Source organism: Pan troglodytes, chromosome 12 (genome assembly GCF_028858775.2).
Source record: "Pan troglodytes isolate AG18354 chromosome 12, NHGRI_mPanTro3-v2.0_pri, whole genome shotgun sequence".
Lineage (NCBI taxonomy): Eukaryota > Metazoa > Chordata > Mammalia > Primates > Hominidae > Pan > Pan troglodytes.
In genome coordinates this window covers 26931711-26951378 of record NC_072410.2, presented here as the reverse complement: position 1 = coordinate 26951378, position 19668 = coordinate 26931711, and the positions used below count along the sequence as shown (strand labels likewise).

The following is a 19668-nucleotide window of genomic DNA, read 5'->3' as shown; positions in this document are numbered from 1 at the left end:
ACCTGCATCTGGCCTCAAACTCTCTCTGCTGATTGAAGGGCAAGTCCTCAACCTATGCCCTAGAGCCCAACCCCTCTCATCTCACCCCAGGGTTCCCCCGCTTCAGTTATCCCCCTCTTATGGTCACTGCCCCTACTCTACAAAGCCAGCCCCACCCCTTAGAACTGCCCCCCAAGCCCCATCACCTTTCTGCTGCCTCCCATAGCCACCTTCCCCTCGTGTCTGTATCCAGGCACTGTGGCTGACCCCTCACATTCTCTCCTTAACCCCCGGCAGGTCATCTGCAGACCCTCCACCGAGGGTCTTCTGTGGGTCATGCCCTACTCCACATCACCAAGCACCAGGCTTATTCTGCCCTCTTTCTCAGCAGCACTTGGCACAGCAGCCCTTCCCCTGGAACACTCACAGGGTCTGTGACCACCTTGAAAGCCACTCCTCTGCAGCCCTTTCTTCTCCCAAACTCTTAAGTCAGAGGTTCTTGTTAAGAGTGATTCTCTCTCCTCCTCTAAAGGACGTTCGGCAATGTCTGGAATACAGGGAGGGGGCCGCTATTGGCATCTGTGGGTAGAAGCCAAAGATGCTGCCAAATGTCCTGCAAGGTTCAGGGCCGTCCCCACAATAAAGAATTACCAGGTACAAAATGCTGCAACGCTGAAATTAAGAAATGCTGCTCTAAATGCAGCAACCCAGCTCAGTCCAGGGATCCTTCCTCTTCCTCTACACGTGTGGCTCCCCTCCAGATTCAACAGCACTCCCCCAGGCACCTCCTGCCCTGCTCTCCCCGCTGAACCCCAGACTCCTTCAGCCCACCTACTCTCTGACCCCTTTGATGTCACATGGACACCTCAGACCTGACATACCCATTTCCCCCAGCCCTGCCTTGCCCCGAGGTCCTCAGTGCTGGATTCTCAGTGAATGGTGCAGCTCCCACCCAGAGCCTGTGCCCTCACCCCATGCATGCAATCACAAGTGGGGCCACTGTGACCCCTAAACACTCCAAAAGCACCTGCTCCTGTCCATCTCTGTAGCCTCTCTCCCTTGCATAACCTCAGTGGCTTCCCGGCTGTTCTGCTTCCAGCCCATTCTCCAGAATGCATCGAGGACGTTTTAAACCTTAAGTCGGATGTGGCACCATCTTCCTTCAAACCCTCCAGTAGTTGCTGCCTGTTGCTTGTGGAATAAAACCCTCCCCATCTCTGACTTGGCTGTGGGCCCCTCCCCATGCCAGTTACACAGACCCGACACACCTTGCTTTCCCCTGCCTCAGGGCCTTTGCACTGGCTACTCAGGAATTCAGGAAATTCAGTTCCTGAATTTTCACAGGTAGCCTCCTGCCATTTAGGGCTAGGCTGAAATGTCACATCCTCAGAGGGGCCCTTCCTAACCAGCAGCCTAAGGGGGTGCTCCGCTCTGCCATCATTTGCCAATGCCAGATGTTTTCTGGTTTGCTGACTTATTGTCCAACCCTCCCCACCCTGAATAAGCTCCACAAGAAGAGGAACCCACCTTGCTCACTGCTATTCCCAGCAGAACAGAGACTGCCTACCTGGCATGTTGGATGAGTGAACAAATTGAGCCTACACAGCTGCATGGTCGGTGACTGGGGAGGTGAACAAGCCACAGACCCCTGGGAGGGGATGGCTAGCCGCCTGGGCTTGGTTTACACCCCAGGGCCCTGTACCCCTCCCACCACCCAGGCTGGGGCTCAAAGGACTGAACCTTGTCCCTGCGCTCCCCTTAAGCCACCAGGCTCAGACAAGTGGCATCTTCAAGAGAACAAGATCGGAGACCAAGAGACAAATCCCAATGGAGGCTGGTGACGGGTAGCCCGAGAGCCAGGGTCCTCCCTGGGTACGAAGCACAGCACCTCCTTCCACCCAGCAGCAGAGGCCGAGAGGAGTGCAAGCCTCTCTACTGTCCTTGATAAATGGGGCACTGCATGTACTGCCTCTGTCCTAGGGCTGCCTCAAGGTCTCTGCCTGGAAGCCTCCCAGCGGGGCTGTCCCCTACTCCTTGGGGCATGGCCAGAGCCCCTATCCACTCTACACTCACGCAGACCCCACTCCCCCAGCCAGGAGCAAGAGGAAGAACAGCACCTCCCTGCAGTCCTTCCCTTGTGCTAATGCCTGGGACTGGGCCACTGTTCAGTCTCAGGGTTCATGACTCATGACTGAAACCCAAGGCCGACTGAAGGTAGAGGACACAGTGTCCCCTGAGTGCATCCCCATGTCCTCAGTGCGGCCCCAGCACGTGACCCTCCAGAAGGCTGGCAAACAGCAACCTCTCCCCAGAACTTGGGAACTCCAAGCTTCAGCCCTGCCCTGCTGCTTCTTGGCCAGGACCCCTGGAGCACTCGCTGAAGTCTTTGTCTTCCCTGGGAGGTGGGATAGCCACCTGGGGCCCCAGAGGGCAAGGGGTGTTAAAGGCACACAGGAGGTGGGAAGGTCAGCACAGCACACTCCACTTTATTTCCTCCCCCAACATGTGGGGCTCCTGCCCCTTCTACCCCAAGCAGGTCTTCCTTGACCCTCTGAAAGGCCACCAAAACAGTACCCTTGGGGACTGAGGGGCCTCTGGCCTAGGCCCACTCATTGGCACCCTGGATGCTTTCTTCATGCCTGGGACAAACCTCATGGGGAAAGCCGGAGCTGGGGCAGAGGAGTAGGGCCTGCCTGGAGGAGGCCAGGCTGGGAGCTGGGGCAGAGGAGGAGGGGGGCTTGCCTGGAGGAGGACAAGCCAGATAACCCCAGCCCTTTCTCCTTCCAAGGCTGCGCCTGGCTGAGCTCCAGGGAATAGCGGTGTGGGGTGGAGACAACTGAGTCCTCTGTTCAGGGGCCATCTGAGGTTCCCATTGTGCAATCTGGTGGGGCCCCACTTCTTTCTCGTCTCCCCAGTGGTGGCCACACTTGACCTACCACCTTCCTGCTCTGCAGGGGAGTAAGTTGGGCTCTCAAAGCCTCCTGGAGAGAAGGGCTGGAGGCTACACCGCTGTAGAACATTCCCCCACACTTGGGCATGTTGGGTGGGATGGGAGGCTGTTCCCAGGGTCCCAGCCACAGGGCTGCCCTGAGGGAGAGGTAGGGACACCATTAGTCCATGCTGGGGGGCAGGGCCTCAGGCACAGGAGGGATTCCAGGGTTCTGCGGGGCTGGAACCTACTTCTTCCCCACCCCTTCCAGGACCTGTCCCTGGAGAATGTCACCTCCCATTCCCAGCATCCACCAGGGCTGGGCAAAAGTCAAGAGCAGGCACAGCCAGGCCTGCCTTCCCCTGTGGCAGAGCTAGAAGAACCCCTGGCCCTAGGAGCCCTTAGGGGAACACAGTGAAGAGAGACAGGGGAAGAGTCCCGGCCCTCTGAGATGGGGTGGTAGGTTGGGGCTGGAAGACAGTGGTGTGGCCCAAAGGAGCCAAGAGGTAGACGACCCAGCTCCACTGGGCAGAGGATGCCCTCCCTACTTGGGGACAGAAGCCACAGGCTTAATCTTCGGACATCCCCTTGAAATGATTTCTATGTACACAGCCCCCTGGCAGAGCTGGGCTTCCCTGGACAGGGACTGGCTGGATTCCTGCTTCTGAAGATGGGACTGTGGGCTTGGTGGACACTCCGGCCAGCCAGGACTGCCCCTGAGCAACACCGGGGGCACCTGCTCCAGGCCTTGATCTTGGGGAGGAAGCCAGGGTCTGAGGCTGCCTTGCCGAGGCCTCTGCACTGAGCTTTTTCAGGGCAGGGGACTCCCACCCATGTGGGCTCTCCCCAGGCCCTGCAGGAACGGGCTGGCCTCCCACACTGGAACCACTGGGGTCGGGGCTCCTGGATTCCGCCGACAGTGCCTCCAAAAGCCGCTGCAGAGATAGGGAGGCCGGAGCGGGGCTCCTACCAGTGCTGTGGGCATGGGACCCTGCAACAGAAAAGACAGGAGGTGGAACCTCAGAACTGTAGGATGACATGTGGCCCAGCTGTGCGGACCCAGAGCTGGCTCAGCTCACAGGAGTGGTGCCCACCCATGCCACGGCCTAGTGCATCCAAGACCCAGATTCCCACACTACCAGAGACCAGGACAATGAAGCCATCCCATCTCTTCCCTGCCTGGCCCCTGAAGTCACCATCAGAATGTCAGTCCACTCAGGCTTCCACCACTGCCCCATTCACACCCGAGACTGCTGGGACACTTAAGTCACCTGACCCAGCACCAAAGCGCCCGCCTTCCGAACCCTTCACCCAGGCTGTTCTGCCTGTGGCCATAACCTACCACTTGCCCCGAACCCAAGACCTCCCCCTAGAACTGTTCCTGCACTTAATGGCCACATCTAAACCCTGCACCGTGCCAGGAGGTAGGTTGGGGCTTCCTTGTTCTTCACTGTCATGCCAGACTACAACTGTACCCCACCTCTTTGTGGGCACTCTTCCTCATTCAAGCCCATGTTCTCTGGCTGGCCCCAGCCCCTCAGCACTGCCTCCCGTCCCAGTTCCTCCTGCGCACGCAGCGAGGGCTTCACCAGGAGCCTCTTCCCTCAGCTGACCCTGACCAAATCCTCACTCCCACACTTCAACTGGTGACTCTTCTACCAGGTCCTGTTAGCCTCACAGCCCACACCGCCCTCCAGACCTGGTCAGCACCAGGAGCTACCACCACTGCAGCCTGTTCCTGGGGGCCACCCTCCACAGTACCCCCTCCACCTGTGCACACTGAGGTAGCGCGGCTCTGCAGATACTCCCCAGACCCAGCATCATCCTACACCAGCCCTCCCCACTTCAGATCACTCCCACCTACATAGGCTTCACAGCCCCCATGGCAGTCACCCCTCGGAGGTAGCCTCAACCACCTTTCCCTGCCGTCACACCTGCCACCAGACCCAGCCCTAGAACACTAGCATCCCCCACCTCTACCAGGTGTCTCCTGCTCTCCAGTCAGCGGAGGCACATCTTCTCCTTTGTTTCCATCCCCTTCTCCCTACCTCTGGTGGCCTCACCTCTCCTTGTGTAACAGAGTCCCCAGCATCCATACATCAAGATCCTCCTGCAGACTTGGGTCTATTGCTGTCTTCTTCCTTCCCACTAGATCCAAGGAAATGCCTCAGCTCCCACCATGTGCAGCCTTTTTCCAAACATTCTGGGTGTCCTTTCTCCCCGCTATATCCAACCCTCTCCTCCAGCAGGTCATGGTTCCAGCATCTGAATGTACTCCCATGCTCACCATCTTGATAGACCCACCCCTTGACCACAGGCCTTTTCACCACCTCCCAATTCCCTAGTCATGGTAGTCAAACCTCTAGAAAAATTGCATACAAGGCCAAGCATGGTGGCTCATATCTGTAATCCCAGTACTTTGGGAGGCTGAGGCAGGCAAGATCACTAGAGTTTGGGAGTTCAAGACCAGCCTGGCCAACATGGTAAAACCCTGTCTCTACTAAAAATACAAAACGTAGCCAGCATGGTGGTGCTCACCTCTAATCCTAGCTACTCGGGAGGCTGAGGTGCACAAGACTCCATCTCAACAAAAGAAATTACACACAAATTTCTCACCACATCTGTTCTTTAGGGATTTTTTAGATGTTTAGTACAGTAAAAAAAGTGTAGGGGAAAGAATGGTGCTGGAACAACTGGCTAGTTACATGAATAATGAAGTTGAACCCCTTCCTTACACCTTGTTCAAGGGTTCACTCCAAATAGGTCATATACCTAAATGTAAAACCTGAAACTAAGACTTACATGGAAACAGGAGCAAATCTCCATGACCTTGGGTTAGGCAAAGGCGTCATAGACACCAAAAAGGAGTGACAAAATTGGTCAGTTGGACTTCCAAATTTAAGATGTTAGTGTTCAAAGGACATCATTAAAAAGTGGGAAAAACAAAAACCATAGGAAGTGATGAAATATTTAAGGGCAACATCTGATGAGGGACATGTGTCTAGAATATATAAAGAACTCTTACAACTCAGAAGAGACAACCCAATTGAAGAAAAACAGACAGAGGATATGAACATTCTCCAAAGATGCAGATGACCAACAAGCACATTAAAAGATGTTCATCATTAGTTATTAGGGAAATGCAACTCAGAACTACAATGAGATACTACTTCATACTCACTAGGATGTAGACCAAAATGATAGATAACAAGTGTCAGCAAGGATGGGAGAAATCGGAACCCTCGTATACCGCTGGTGGGAATAAAAATGGTGCATCCACTTGAAAATATCTTAGGCACAGTGGCTCACACCTGTAATCCCAGCACTTTGGGAGGCCGAGACGGGTAGATCACGAGGTCAGGAGTTCGAGACCAGCCTGACCAACATGGTGAAACCCCATCTCTACTAAAAATACAAAAATTAGCCGGGCATGGTGGCACATACCTGTAGTCCCAGCTACTTGGGAGGCTGAGGCAGGAGAATTGCTTGAACCCTGGAGGTGGAGGTTGTAATGAGGCAAGATTGCATCATTGCACTCCAGCCTGGGTGACAGAGTGAGACTCCATCTCAAAAAAAAAAAAAAAAATCTTAGCAGTTAAACATGGAGTTATTGTAGGACCTAGCAATTCCATTCCTAGCTGTATACCCAAAAGAAATGACATGTTGACACAAAATCTTGTACATAAATGACCATAGTAGCTCTATTCATAATAGCTGCAAAGTAAAAACCCAAGTGTCCCTCAGCTGGTGACTAAGTATGGCATATCTATCCAACGGAATGTTATTCAGCGATGTTATTGATACATGCTACAACATGGATGAACCTTGAAAACATTAAGAAGCCAGACACAAGAGGCTATGTGTTATGATTCTACCTATGGGAAATGTCTAGGTAAATCCGGAGAGGCAAAGTAGGTTAGTGATTACCTGGGGCTGGGGGCAGAAGCAGGTAGTGAGGGGAGGGAGAGGGCATTTGCATGCAAGATGACCTAGGAGTAGAATCTGGGTCAGGGGTTATGTACACTTCAACCTTCCAGGATGTCAAATTGTTTTCCAAAGTGGTTGCAGCCACTCATATTCCTATCAGTAGGGTCTAGCATTTCCATTCATCACTCTATATCCTTAACAGTATTTGGTATTATTGGGCTTTAAAGTGTCTAGTTTAGTGGCTATAGAATGGTATTGTAGACTTCATTTGCATTTCCTCAATTACTGAGGTTGAACATCTTTGGTGTGTTTCCCATTTGGTCTCTGAGATGTCTGTTAAGTCTCTTCCCATTTTTCTATTTGATTTTTTTCTTTGCGACAGAGTCTGGCTCTGTTACCCAGACTGGAGTGCAGTGGCACGATCTTGGCTCACTGCAACCTCCGCCTCCCAGGTTCAAGTGATTCTCCTGCCTCAGCCTCCCTGAGTAGGTGGGACCACAGGTGCACACCACTATCCCACTAATTTTTGTATTTTTTTTAAGAGACAGGGTCTTACTATATGTTGTCCAGGCTGGTCTTGAACTCCTAAGCTCAAGCGATCCACCCACCTCAGCCTCCCAAAGTGCTGTGATTACAGGCATGAGCCATCACACTCAGCTGGTTTGTTCTTATATTAATGTGTAGTTCTTTATTTATTTTGTATACAAATTATGTGTTGCAAAAAAATATATTGGGGCCAGGCACAGTGGCTCACACCTGTAATCCCAGCACTTTGGGAAGCTGAGGCAGGGGGATCACCTGAGGTCAGGAGCTCAAGACCAGCCTAGCCAACATGGTGAAACCCCATCTCTACAAAAAATACAAAATTAGCCGGGCATGGTGGTGCGTGACTGTAATCCCAGCTACAAGGGAGGCTGACGCAGGAGAATCACTTGAACCCGGGAGGCAGAAGTTGCAGTGAGCCAAGATCGTGCCATTGCACTCCAGCCTGGGCAAAAAGAGTGAAACTGTCTCAAAAAAAAAAAAAAAAAAAAAAAAAAGTCTATTTGTAACCTGTATTTTCACTTTCTTTTTGGTGCCTTTGGACAAAGTTATAATTAATGTAGTTGAATTTATGAATCTTTCTAGTTTTACAATTAGTGCTGTATCTCATTTAAGTGATCCTTCCCTATCCCAAGGTCATGAAGAGATCTTACTATATGTTTTTTTTCTAAACGTGTTAAAGTTTTTATTACACGTGTCTTTCATGCATCCAGAGTTATTTGCGCATGATGAGTTAGGGATTTTTAAATAGATGCTAAATGGCTCTAAGACAACTAAGTAACTTAACTGTCCTTCCATAGTGACCATCAATGGCCCTTCATCAGGGCTCTGCTTCTGAATGGAATCTGTTTCTAAATTTGATTCTGTTCCAGCGGGCAATTGTCTAGCCTTGCTCCAGTGCTATGCATTTATGTAAAGACGTTTCATGAACTAGATGACTAACATCTGCTAGGGCAAGTCTTTTTAGTTTTTCCTTCAGGGATGTCTTGGCTATTATTGACCTTTCATGTTCTCATATAAAAACTTTATAATCACCCTGTCAATCGGGAGGCCAAGGCAGGCGTATCACTTGTGGTCAGGAGTTCAAGACCAGCCTGGCCAACATGGTGAAACCCTGTCCCCACTAAAAATACAAAAATTAGTTGGGTGTGGTGGCACACACCTGTAAGCCCAGCTGCTCAGGAGATTGAGGCACAAGAATCACTTGAACCTCGGAGGCAGAGACTGCAGTGAGCCGAGATTGTGCCACTGCACTCCAGCCTGGGTGACAGAGTGAGACTCCATCTTTAAAAAAAAAAAAAAAAGAAAAAGAAAAAAAAAATCACTCTGTCAAGATCAAACTTATTTTGAGTGGGAATTTATAGATTAATTTGGGAAGACTGAATTTTTATAACATTGCCTTCCTTTCAATAACAGATTTCTCTATATTTAAGTATTATTTAACAATTTTAATAAAGGTTCATTTTTCCTCAAATGTTTGATACAGCTGTCAGATTTATTCCTTGGGACCTTTATGATTGCTATTATAATGGTATGTTTACTAACAATTGTGTTTTCTAACTGGGTGTACAGAAATATGATTTTTATATTAACTGTATTTACCTTTTCTAATTCTTATTAACTCTAATAACTTGTTTATAGATTGTTGCTTTCAATACAGGTAATCATCTGTTATGAACGATTTTTTTGCTTCCTTTCCAATCCTCGGACCTTTAGTTTCTTTGGCTCTACCTCGGTGCCCAGGACCTCCACTGCCACACAATGTGGAGTAGATGGGACAATGGTGGGAAAACTTGTCTTGGTCCCAGTTTTAATGTTTTACCCTTAACTTTTGTTCTAGGTTTTTGGTAGATGTTTATTATCTAGGCTAAGCAAGTGAGCCCTATTCCTCTTTGGTTACAGTTGAGTCATAGTGAGTGTTAACTTTCCTCAAGTGCTTGTTCTGCGTTGTTGTGGCAAGCCCCCGTGATCTCACCCTGCTCCCCCTGCAACCTCATCTCCCTCCTTGTCACCCTCCCTGACACCATTAGAGCACAGGCGCCTTCTCCAGATTCAAGTCACCTTCCTGCCACGCCACTCACCTCTCCCACGGGGCCTGGGGCCACTTGGGCTGCAGCCGTAGAGTTTGAGGACCCGGGTGATGTCCGAGGCACTCAGGTTCCATCGCTGGCCGATGTGGACACTGGGGGCCCAAAGTGGTGTGATGGTGGGCAGCCCACGCCGGCTGAAGGCGAGCCTGGAACCCAGCGGGAGACCCCTGAGTCCAGATCACCACGGGAGAGGCTGGGGGAAGCAGAGGGAGAAGAAGGCAGGGTCCTCACCTCCCATAGTGCATCACAGAGGAGTAGTCATAGGGCGTCAGCATGTTGCTGCTCCGAGACTTGATGAAGTTGATTTCAAAGCCTAAAAATACAAAAACAATACAACTTACTGACATATAAAGAGGGCAGGCAAGAAAGGGCGGGCAATGGCTGGGAGAGTCTTCTGGGAGCTCATAACTCACCCAAGCTGAGGGGCTGAGCCCACAGCCACCATGCTGCTTCTGGTACCAGTCCCACTTTCCCAGCCCTGGGAGGATCCCCAACCTGTACTAGTTGAGGTAGAGGCACAGGGACCCCATGGCTGGCCAACCATCACCTCCTAGCTGTTCCCTCCACCCATCCTTCCTCCTTGCATATTCACCCTACACGGGGCTGGTCTCTGCATAAGCCACAGCTGCCACGGGTCCCACACTGCTCAGAGTCTCAGATGTCCCTCCCACCCCAGATGAAATGTCTATTCCTTGACCCAGCTTTAAAAAGCTGCCATGCTGTCATCTGCAGTGGTGATGCCCTAGTCCCCAGTCACAGGCCCACCTGTTCTTCCTGTGTCAGGCCACAACACTTCCCCAGATTTGGAGCCCATCTCCCCCTCACTCAAGTCCCCCAGGCCTTCAGAGGGATTGCTCCCCCAATCCTCCCAAATCCAGCCAGCCAGCCACGCATACATGCCACCTCGGTCACAGCAGCTTCCTCTCCATGGAGCAAATGAGCACTCCAGCACCTTCATACCCCACCACCTGCCTAACATAGCTGCCTCTTGAGCTCTTACTTCTTTTTAAAAATTCATTAAACATACTTTTGAATAAGTAGTATATTCATTTGGTTCAAAAGTCAAATATTGAGATGTAGTAAAAGTCTATTCCATCCCCTGCTTCCTGAGTTCCCACCTCCCCGCCCCACAACAGTTAATTACTGTTATTAATGTGTCTGCCCTGGCAGTTTCTGTACATGTTAACCTAATGAGAACATATTAACCTAAATGAGAACAAATATGTTCTCATTTTTTCCACTGGGGAACCCGTGTTTTAGCCTGTTTTATCATTAGGAATAATTATTAGTGCTGTTTTCCAACTCAATTTCTGCTTTTACCTTTTGAAATTCCCTCCTGCGTTCATTTAACTTGGGTTGACATGCTCAATTTGTTCTGTTTACTGATACGTAAGTCTACACATTTTCTCTGAGCATTGCTCTAGCTGCGAACCATTGGCTTTTCTATAGTCTTTCATGATTTTTTTTTAGAATTGCTGTACTTTAACTCCAGAGCTGAAAGAAAGTTTTGTTGTTTTTTTCAATTTCTGAATAGGAGAAGCTTTTGGTTTTGATGTATCGGTTTCTACTTTATATCATGATCAGAATGTTTACATTGGTCTACTTTCAGAGTTGCAGGTTTTCATGGCATTTCATAGTATATCATAAAATTATCAGGGTAAACTTTCACAACTGTTCCACGAGCATTGGGAAGGATCAGTCTGTTTTCAGGGTACAGAGTCACTTGTCACCCCCCTCACAACCTCCCCAGCCTGGTCTGATTCAATATCCATCCCCTCCCCCTTTGTGAGGTGCTACCCACGTGCCCTGTCACCCCTTTCTCTGTGACTCATGTTTGCTGAGAGCCACTGAGAAAGCGGTGTTTGGGGCCTGGGAAGGTCCTTGGGCCCAGGCAGCTTCCCTGGCTGCCTCACCTGGCTAACATGACAGCCCTGAAAGGTCTCATGCTGGACGCCCTCCACCTGTGGTAGGCCTTCCTGCTCCAACCCCTAAGCCAGACTCCCACCCAAACCTCCTCTGCCCCTCCCTCGTGGGGCTCTTCCTGCCTCCTGAACCAGACCATCAAGCCCACAATGAGAGAGACCCCACCATCACCAGGATCTGATCCCCGGCGCCACACAGCCGCTGCCAGCACAGGAACCACAGCCCACCTGCCTCCAGCCTCCACTCTCCCATGGCCACAGTCTGTGTTCCTTCTGCCTGCTCACTGGCACCACTGGCACATGTCCCAGCCCCACAGTGCTGCCCTCAGCCCGTGGCCCAGCACTTGGCTTGTGCAGCCTGCTACCTTGGGGTCCCACTTTGGCTCAGCTCCCCAAGCTGGCACACAGCCCCAGTCCATGGTGGTGGTATCTGGTACCTGAGACCGCTGCTAGAGTACTCAACAAGCAGGTATCATGGGCACTGCCTGCCCCATCGCCAGGGAGAGGACAGTGTCAGGGATGAGAAGCGAGACAAAGCAGGTGGTGGCGCCCTAGCTAAGGCACAACTACAGGTGGGCGGAGGAAGGCCTGGGGCCCAGAGCAGCAGTTGGACCACCTCCAGGTCCCAGACAGAAGTGAGACCCCCACCTTCCCCACAGGAAGCAGGCAGGTGATGGGGAGGATGGATAGCCTCACCCATGGGGACCAGGCGACTTGGGCCCAAGCCGTGCTGTCCCCTCCCCGGCACCAGCCTGTCCTGTGTGTGGCCTGGCTCACCTGGGAGGATCTCGTTCCAGTTGACACGGATATAGCGGTCCCGGTCGGCCCGCGTGTGCTCGTGCCAGAAGCCCAGCACATGCATGAGCTCATGAAGGACAATGCCCCGGCCCTTCTGGAGACAAGTGGGTGCCAGGGAGACCACCTGCATCCCTCCACTGCGCCCCACACTCGAGAAGCACCTGCAGGGTGATGAGAGCAAGCGGGGTAAGTGCCAGCCCAGATCCCTCCAGACATACAGACCTGGTCTCTCCCTCCCCACACAACACAAGATAGACAAACTCCCAACAGGCAGGCCCCACTCTGGGCTCTAGTCTCAGGTTCACCATTCTCCAGGCCCCTTTACTGCCTGGACTTCTGTGAAATGGCCATACCGGACCCCCATCACCAGCCTGGGCTGCAGGGAGGCGGCAGAAACTGATATATGAACGCAGAGGACAGAAGCAGCTCACTAAGTGAGCACACCCTCCTGGTCAGCCCTAAGCCAAGGCTTTCACACAAATTGCCTCAGGCCCCTGACAAGCTAGGAAGCAGGTATCGCCACCACTCGCACCCCAGAGGGGACAGAAGAGGCTCAGAAGTTAGGGGACTTGCCAGGACTCAGTGACTCACGCACTGTCTGCCCCGCAAAACCTCCTCTCCTCACCACCTCATGGAGTCCCCCGGGAGAGGAGGGCTTTGTAAATGGAGGGTCTAGCACCGTTCCCATCCCTTTCCCACCTTCCGCCCTGGAGGTCCAGCTCACACTGGGCAGACCCCTCAGGGTGGGCAGGGAGACTGAGCCCTGGAGGATGGGCCCAGGAATACATTTTAGACAATGGCCAAGTTAATTCCGGGCTGAACGCAGAAGCGAGCTGAGATACGCATCCTGGCCCCGGCACTTACCCATACATGGGGATGATGGAAATGAAGTCTCTCTGGCCCTGATAGGCGACAAACCTGATGCACGTGGAACGTTCAAACTCCGCAAGAGCCTCCAGGATGACCTGGCGGCTGGGCTCATCTGGAAGACACCACCTGGCTGAGCCCCCAGAGCCCTGGTGGTCTTTGAGCTCTACCTGAGGGTCTGGGAGCAGAGCTCTGAACTCACTCTCCCAAAATAGCATCAAGAAAGGGCAGCTTAGTGGTGCCAGGAAGAAGCTGGGCCCCAGACAGACCCTGGCTGTGTGGCCTTGGGTAGGTCACTGTCCTCTGCACCGCATGGTCTCAAGGGGAACCAGATCCCCCCTTGACATACCTTCCCATCAGATTTTAACCTTCCCTACTCAGGAGACCTTCAGCAACAGAAGGGCATCTGTAGACAGGTTCTTCGGGTGGGGAGGTGGAAGGGATGTGATGGTGTAAGAGGAAAAGGGAAGAGAGGAACACCTCTGCCGCATTAGGAAGAAGGGGCTGAAGCAGGGAGGGAGCCCGCCATGCTCACTCACCGTACTTGCTGGAGAGCAGGAAGGGGACCTCCACGACACCACCACCACCCGTGGGCCACTTGTTGCTGGTTGCTGACAGCAGTCGGAAGGGACTCTGAGGAGAGAGCAGCAGTTCAACCCCTGGGGACAGAGGCCACCCAAGCTTTGTGCCCCAAGGGTACCACACCCCAGGGCACCAGAACCCCAAAGATGTGGGAGTCAGGACCTGTGTGCATGGGAATGGGGGACCATTAGAGATGGGACAGAGCTGTGGAAGGCAAGGGGCCAGCTACATGAACCTTGATGCACAAGACAGTCCCTTGGCCTATGATGAAAGAATTTCAATCTCAAGCAAACAAGAGACTAGTCCCTGAGGATGTTGGCTAGGAGGCCCAGCACCCCAGGGTGCCCTGAATCAGAAGGGCTTGGGCCAGCAGCCCCACCCCAGCATGTTGACAGTGCCCCTTCCAGAGGGGAACAGCCACCAGGCTTCCCTGAACGTGGGACGATCATGGGAACAGAGCCATATGGAGTGAAAGTGAGGCAGCACCCTGGCCTTGGCTGCTTACTTCTGCTCTCCAGCAACCAGAGCCCTTCGGTGCCCAGGCTCCACAGCACCCCAGCGTGCCTGTGCCATCAGCTGCAGGCATTTGATTCTGCTCCGGGTGGTTGCACACCACCTGCCCGAGCACTCACTGCATAACCCGGAGGGTCTGCCCTGCCCCCGGAGTTCCCGGGCAGCCTTGGGCCAGCCTCTGGCTCTCCTGCCCAGCCAGAGGCTGTGCCGTCAGTGGTGGCCTCCAACAGGACAGTCTTGCCTTCCCCTGGGTCACTGTCCTATTCAGGAGACTTCTGCCATTCGCAGTTGCCTGAAACACATGGCTGCCGTCCTGGGCACAGTGTTCCCTTTTCTGTTAGCAAGGCGCCCCAATCCCCAGCAACCTTCTCCCTTCAGATGTGGCCCCTCGACCACAGCCAAGATGGTCAGGCTCAACATCACTCCTTGTTCCACCATCCCTAGGTCGCCACTGCCACCAGGCCCTTTATCCGCCACTGGCCACTCTGCCAACCCTTGCTCATCTCTTCCTTTATCTGAGCACCTCCCGAGTGCTGAGCACCTCCCCTGGGCAGGGTACCAAGCTGGGTCAAGTGTTCAAACCTCCTCCTTCAGGAAGCCCTCTCAGGCTGACTGTGCCAGCACTTCAGATACCAGCCTTCCTTAGCATTCAGGCTGGCTTATTCCTATTTCCTAACAGAACAGTCGCTCCAACCTTGACAAAAAGAGGCATCTACCAAGCTATGTATGTCCCTCACACATCAGGCCCCATGGCATCCAGGGTGGGCTCAGAGGGCCTGTCGCCAGCTGTGGGCTTATCCGTACCCACACACGTCAGTGTGTGCACTCACCGGCCGGACGATGTCCCCCTCGATGAGGAAGCTGCTCTCTGGGGTTTCTTCCGGGATGAGCCCTGGGAAAGGAAGAAGGACGTGTTGGCCCATGTCCCCCAGAACACTGACTCGTGGGACAGGCCAAGCAAGTCCCTACTTACTTAAGTCTATTCTTGTGTCTTTCCTAGTGGATTGTTACTTTTATAAGTTCTTAAATAGCCTGATAAAAGTATAGGTCATCGGCTCTCCGAGCCTGGGTGTTTAGTTAAGTCATTAGTTGATGTTTGAGAATGTCAGCCACCCTGTGCGGACTGTCTGCAGGTGTGAGGGGGCTGGGGGACAAAGACAAAGGAGACTGAGGCTTGGGGTCTGTCCCTCTCCTGACTGTGGAGCTAGAGGTTCCCTGAGCACTGAGCCTGCGTGGCCTCAGGGAAGTCACACAGTCCCTGAGTGTGCAAGGCTTCTCGGCTGGACTGCATCCTTCCCCTGCTCAAACACAGCCCGTGACCCATGCAATCCAGTCCCAAGCCCGGGTCCCTGCTCTCAGGAAGCAGCGGCTTCTTCCAGCCTGAGCCACACTCCTCAGAACAGGCCCTGGGGTCTCCCGCCCACCTCATCCCCCATCTATTCCCCACCCATCTGTTATATTCAGGCCCCTTGAGGTGGCAATTTTGTTCACAAATTTGTTCCACCATCAGAGGCAGGCAAATACTGGCTCTCGCAAGCCCCTCTCCCCTTAGTCCCTCTGCTTCTCGTCTCTCCCTGAGCCGGGTCTCCCACAAGTGACTCACAGGGGGAGTGAGGGAAGCAGGAGAGAAGGCAGGGAAGAACCCAGGCACAGCCTCAGCCAGATCCCATGGGCGCTCCAGACCACAAATGACACCGCTGACTTGTACCACCTTTAGGCAGGAGCCAGACTCCTGTCCCTTAGAAGTCACAGTAGGCCACCTCGGGCAGACAAGGGAGTAGCCCCCAGGCATCTCTGGCTGAGGCAGCTCCTTCTGGCCAAGGGCCAGTTTTGGGAGGCAGACAGCTGTGCAGCATTAGCCATATTCACAGTGGCTGGAGATGGGCAGGTGCTTCCCAGGAAAGCACTGGGTAAGGCACGGGCAGCCCTTATGAGACAGCCTCACTGTAGGTGATAGGATAGTTGTTGGGGTCACCAGCATTTGGGAGTTTTCTCCATTGGTTCTGGTTACTTGCAGACCACTCACGGTGATCCAGGGGTGCGATGGTGCCTGGGGCTCAAGGCTCAGCTGGTGCTGGGCTCCCAAGTCAGCTCACAGAGGAAGAAGGGGGCAGATCACACAGTGGCTACCACATCTGGTAGGATCTCACCCACCCTTAGGGCAAGGTTGTCCCCTGTTCAGCCCCATTGCTTCAACCCTGAGTGCTTCAGCCCTCATTGCTCCAACATCTGAACTCCAGTCTCCATTTCGACTGGCTTTGTTCAGGCTATTTATACACCCTCATTCCTCAGCTGACATCCCCAGACAGCAAGACCCTGAGCCTGACTTTTGTTTTTTGTTTTTTGTGAGATGCTCTGTCGCCCAGGCTGGAGTGCAGTGGCGCGATCTCAGCTCACTGCAAGCTCCGCCTCCCGGGTTCATGCCATTCTCCTTCCTCAGCCTCCTGAGTAGCTGGGTCTACAGGCGCCCACCACCACGCCCGGCTAATTTTTGTATTTTTGGTGGGGACGGGGTTTCACTGTGTTAGACAGGATGGTCTCGATCTCCTGACCTCATGATCCGCCCGCCTCAGCCTCCCAAAGTGCTGGGACTACAGGCAAGAGCCACTGCGCCCAGCTGAGCTTCAGACTTCTTAATCACACCTGCAGACAGTCCTGCACGGGGTGGCTGACAATCTCAAACGACGACTAACCGCTTAGCTCCACACCCAGGCCATTTAAGAGCTTAGTTTTTCTTATAAAAGTAACAATCCACTAAGAAAGATACAAAAAGAAAAAGTAGACTTAAGCAATTGCCCATAGAATTTCCACCCATTCACACCTGTAGTCCCAGCTGCTCGGGAGGCAGAGGCAGGAAGATCACTTAAGGCCAGGAGTTCAAGACCAGCCGGGGCAACATAGCAACACCACTCCATCTCTTTAAAACCACTTAGAGCCCAGAGTAAGCTGGTCCATTTCCTCCCAGGCTCTGCATTTCTGAGTGTTCGGTGTGGTTTTCACACTACATAACGTCGTGCCCCTCCAGGCCATGAGAAGATGTAGTGCCCTCACCTTGGTTAATTGCAGGAATGTCCTTGTCCCCGGAGGCCTGGGTTCCCTCAGGGGTGAGGCCATCTGGGAAGCTGGTACCACAGGCTCCTGCGCAGCTGGAGGCCAGGGGCGCTCCTAGGATCACACCTGGTCCAGACAGACAGGGGCATACACAGATGCCTGGAGCACCCACTGGTGAGACCAGACAGCAGGACATGGGGTGGGTGTGGGGGATCAGACTGTAAGACTCAGTCCCTAGGAAGAGTAGGCTCCAGCACAAAGCCAAGGAGCCTTCCCAACCTCCCTGCTTAACCCCAACTGGTGCCAAGGTCTAGATGACCTCAGGGAAGGAGCTCCCTTAGGGGGACCAAAAGGGCACGTGCCCCACCTATGAGGTAGAGGAGGGGCAGGAAGGAAGGAGGCAGGACAGACCTCGGGTTCTGACGCCCGTGACGGGCAGGGCCAGCCTCAGACCCCACCTTATGACTCTCTCTCAGCCCAGGCTCTTGGACAATGGGCTCAGCCTGGATGACTCCCTGCCTGACCAGGCTGGAGTGGGGACTTACAGCCTACCCCCACCCCAAGACAAGTAGGCCTGGGGCACAACACCTATCTTCTGCCAGGCAGGCCCTCTGCTTCCAGGGCCTTCAGGAGGCCTCCCCTTGGCCCCCAGGAGCTGACTTCTAGAATAACCCTGGAGAGCTCTGTGCTCTGAGCTACTGAGCTCAGCTACAATCCTTGCAGGCTCCAGCCACAACCTTCTAGCGTCTCCCCAGCTTTCTCCAGGCTGGAGCCAGCAGCAGGAGGAACAGGCAGCCAGCTTACCTGGCAAGGAGAGCAGACCCAGCACCCAAGGCCAGAGACCCCCTACACCCTCCATGGTAGAGCCCTGCTGCCCCTTCAGCAAACAAGACTAAGCCCCAGCAAGACACAGTAACCTAATTGCAGAACCGGCACCACCACCCCCTCTTAAATAGCAGCTGCTCCACCTCCCACCTTGCTCCCCTCAACCGCCTCCACCTGCAGCCGCACCCCAACCACCTCCACCTGCAGCCCCGCCCCAACCACCTCCACCTGCAGCCCCGCCCCAACCACCTCCACCTGCAGCCCCGCCCCAATCACCTCCACCTGCAGTCCCGACCCAACCACCTCCACCTGCAGCCCCGCCCCAACCAGCTCCACCTGCAGCCCCGCCCCAACCAGCTCTACCGGCAGCCCCACCCAAACCAGGTCTACTGGCAGCCCCTCCAATGCCTACCTGTGGTTCCCACCCCAGCCCAGTCCCCTTCCTGGCTGTAGTGGGTGAAAGACAGGAGGGGCCCGCTTGGGAGTGTGGCTCTTCTGAGGTTCCTTCCTGCCTCCAGGGGGCAGAGAAACATCGCAGAAAGTTGCTCCAGGCCTAGCTGAGGCCCCAGCCCAGGTATAGACCTATTCCTCCAGTGAGGGAGACCCCCTTTCCTACCCCGGCCTGTGCTTAGACATGGGGAAAGCTGCCTGAGACCCTGGGGCGCCCCCTGTGTATCTCCGGAAGGAGGAAAAGGTCACTGCACTTTCACAAGCTTTTATTTTAGTACACATATAGAAAAGTTCACTATCACAAGCACAGGGCTCCAGGAAATTTCACAAACTGAACAGTGTGCAGCACCCTAGAAAGCCTGCCATGTGGGAAAGGTGGAACTCCCAGATGCCCAGAGCCTCGCAGGGAGTCCACCCCCTAATCCCACAGCAGCTGGCATGATCAGTCAGTATTTATTCCCATTTCACAGATTTGGAAATTTAAACTCCTTACCTATATCCCCCCTCCTCCATACCCCTGAGCCCCAGAGCCAGGTCACTCAGGGCCCCACCTGGATTGAAATCCCAGAGGTGGAGCATGTCAGCGCTGGGCAGCATTTGGGGACACCCCCACAGTCACCTGCACCCAGTGAAGGGAAGCGACAGAGCCAAGAAGAATAGCTATTGTCCACAAGGACCTTTCAGCATTCCCACTGTGCCTGGAATCCAGAGCTTCTCCAAAGATAGGAATCAGAATCACAGGGAGACCATGATGGAGGCAGACGCCCTGCTGCCAGGGCAGGGTATTGACAGATGTCAGGATATACACCATGGATATGCTAGTTAGCTTGTTGTGGTCATCATTTCACAAGGTATGCATATGTCAAAACATCACGTTGTATACTTAAACATATACTACTTTTATTTGTCAATTATGCCTCAGTAAACCTAGAAAAAATAAGTAAAATAAAGAATAGGACCCATCAAAAAACAAATGCACAAGGCTGACCACTTAGGATGAGTGTTCAGGAGGGCGCGGTGGCTCACGCCTATAATCCCAGCACTTTGGGAGGCCAAGGCAGGTGGATCACGAGGTCAGGAATTCAAGACCAGACTGGCCAACATGGTGAAACCCCATCTCTACTAAAAGAATACAAAAATTAGCTGGGCACGGTGGCGGGCACCTGTAATCCCAGCTACTCGGGAGGCTGAG

General features: G+C 53.4%; 1 protein-coding gene across 2 annotated transcripts; it reads right to left on the bottom strand.

Annotated features, from left to right (window-relative positions):
• Positions 1–2447: 2447 nt before the first annotated feature.
• ASTL (astacin like metalloendopeptidase) lies at positions 2448–18191 on the bottom strand. Of its 2 annotated transcripts, XM_054678614.2 has the most exons (9): positions 18006–18191; positions 17202–17327; positions 14981–15042; positions 13595–13688; positions 13053–13170; positions 12168–12349; positions 9700–9781; positions 9460–9614; positions 2448–3899 (listed from the first exon to the last, which is right to left on the bottom strand). In XM_054678614.2, exons 1-9 carry the CDS (start codon positions 18058–18060, stop codon positions 3478–3480), a joined length of 1296 nt encoding a protein of 431 aa, XP_054534589.1. In that variant the 5' UTR covers positions 18061–18191; the 3' UTR covers positions 2448–3477. The 2 variants fall into 2 exon arrangements, with proteins under 2 accessions (XP_054534589.1, XP_054534588.1); XM_054678613.2 differs by lacking the exon at positions 18006–18191 and having other exon boundaries at positions 17202–17750.
• Between the last annotated feature and the right edge of the window lie 1477 nt (positions 18192–19668).

Bases quoted from the DNA above. Each gene is read 5' to 3' on its own strand.
- ASTL (XM_054678613.2), bottom strand. From the start codon at position 17,397: ATGTCCTGCTGTCTGGTCTCACCAGTGGGTGCTCCAGGCATCTGTGTA. The intron at 15,043-17,201 runs GTGAGGGCACTA...TTCCTTTCCCAG, and splicing joins CATTCCTGCAATTAACCAAG to GGCTCATCCCGGAAGAAACC. The intron at 3,900-9,459 runs GTGAGTGGCGTG...TTTCTGTTGCAG, and splicing joins CCCCAGGCCCCGTGGGAGAG to GGTCCCATGCCCACAGCACT.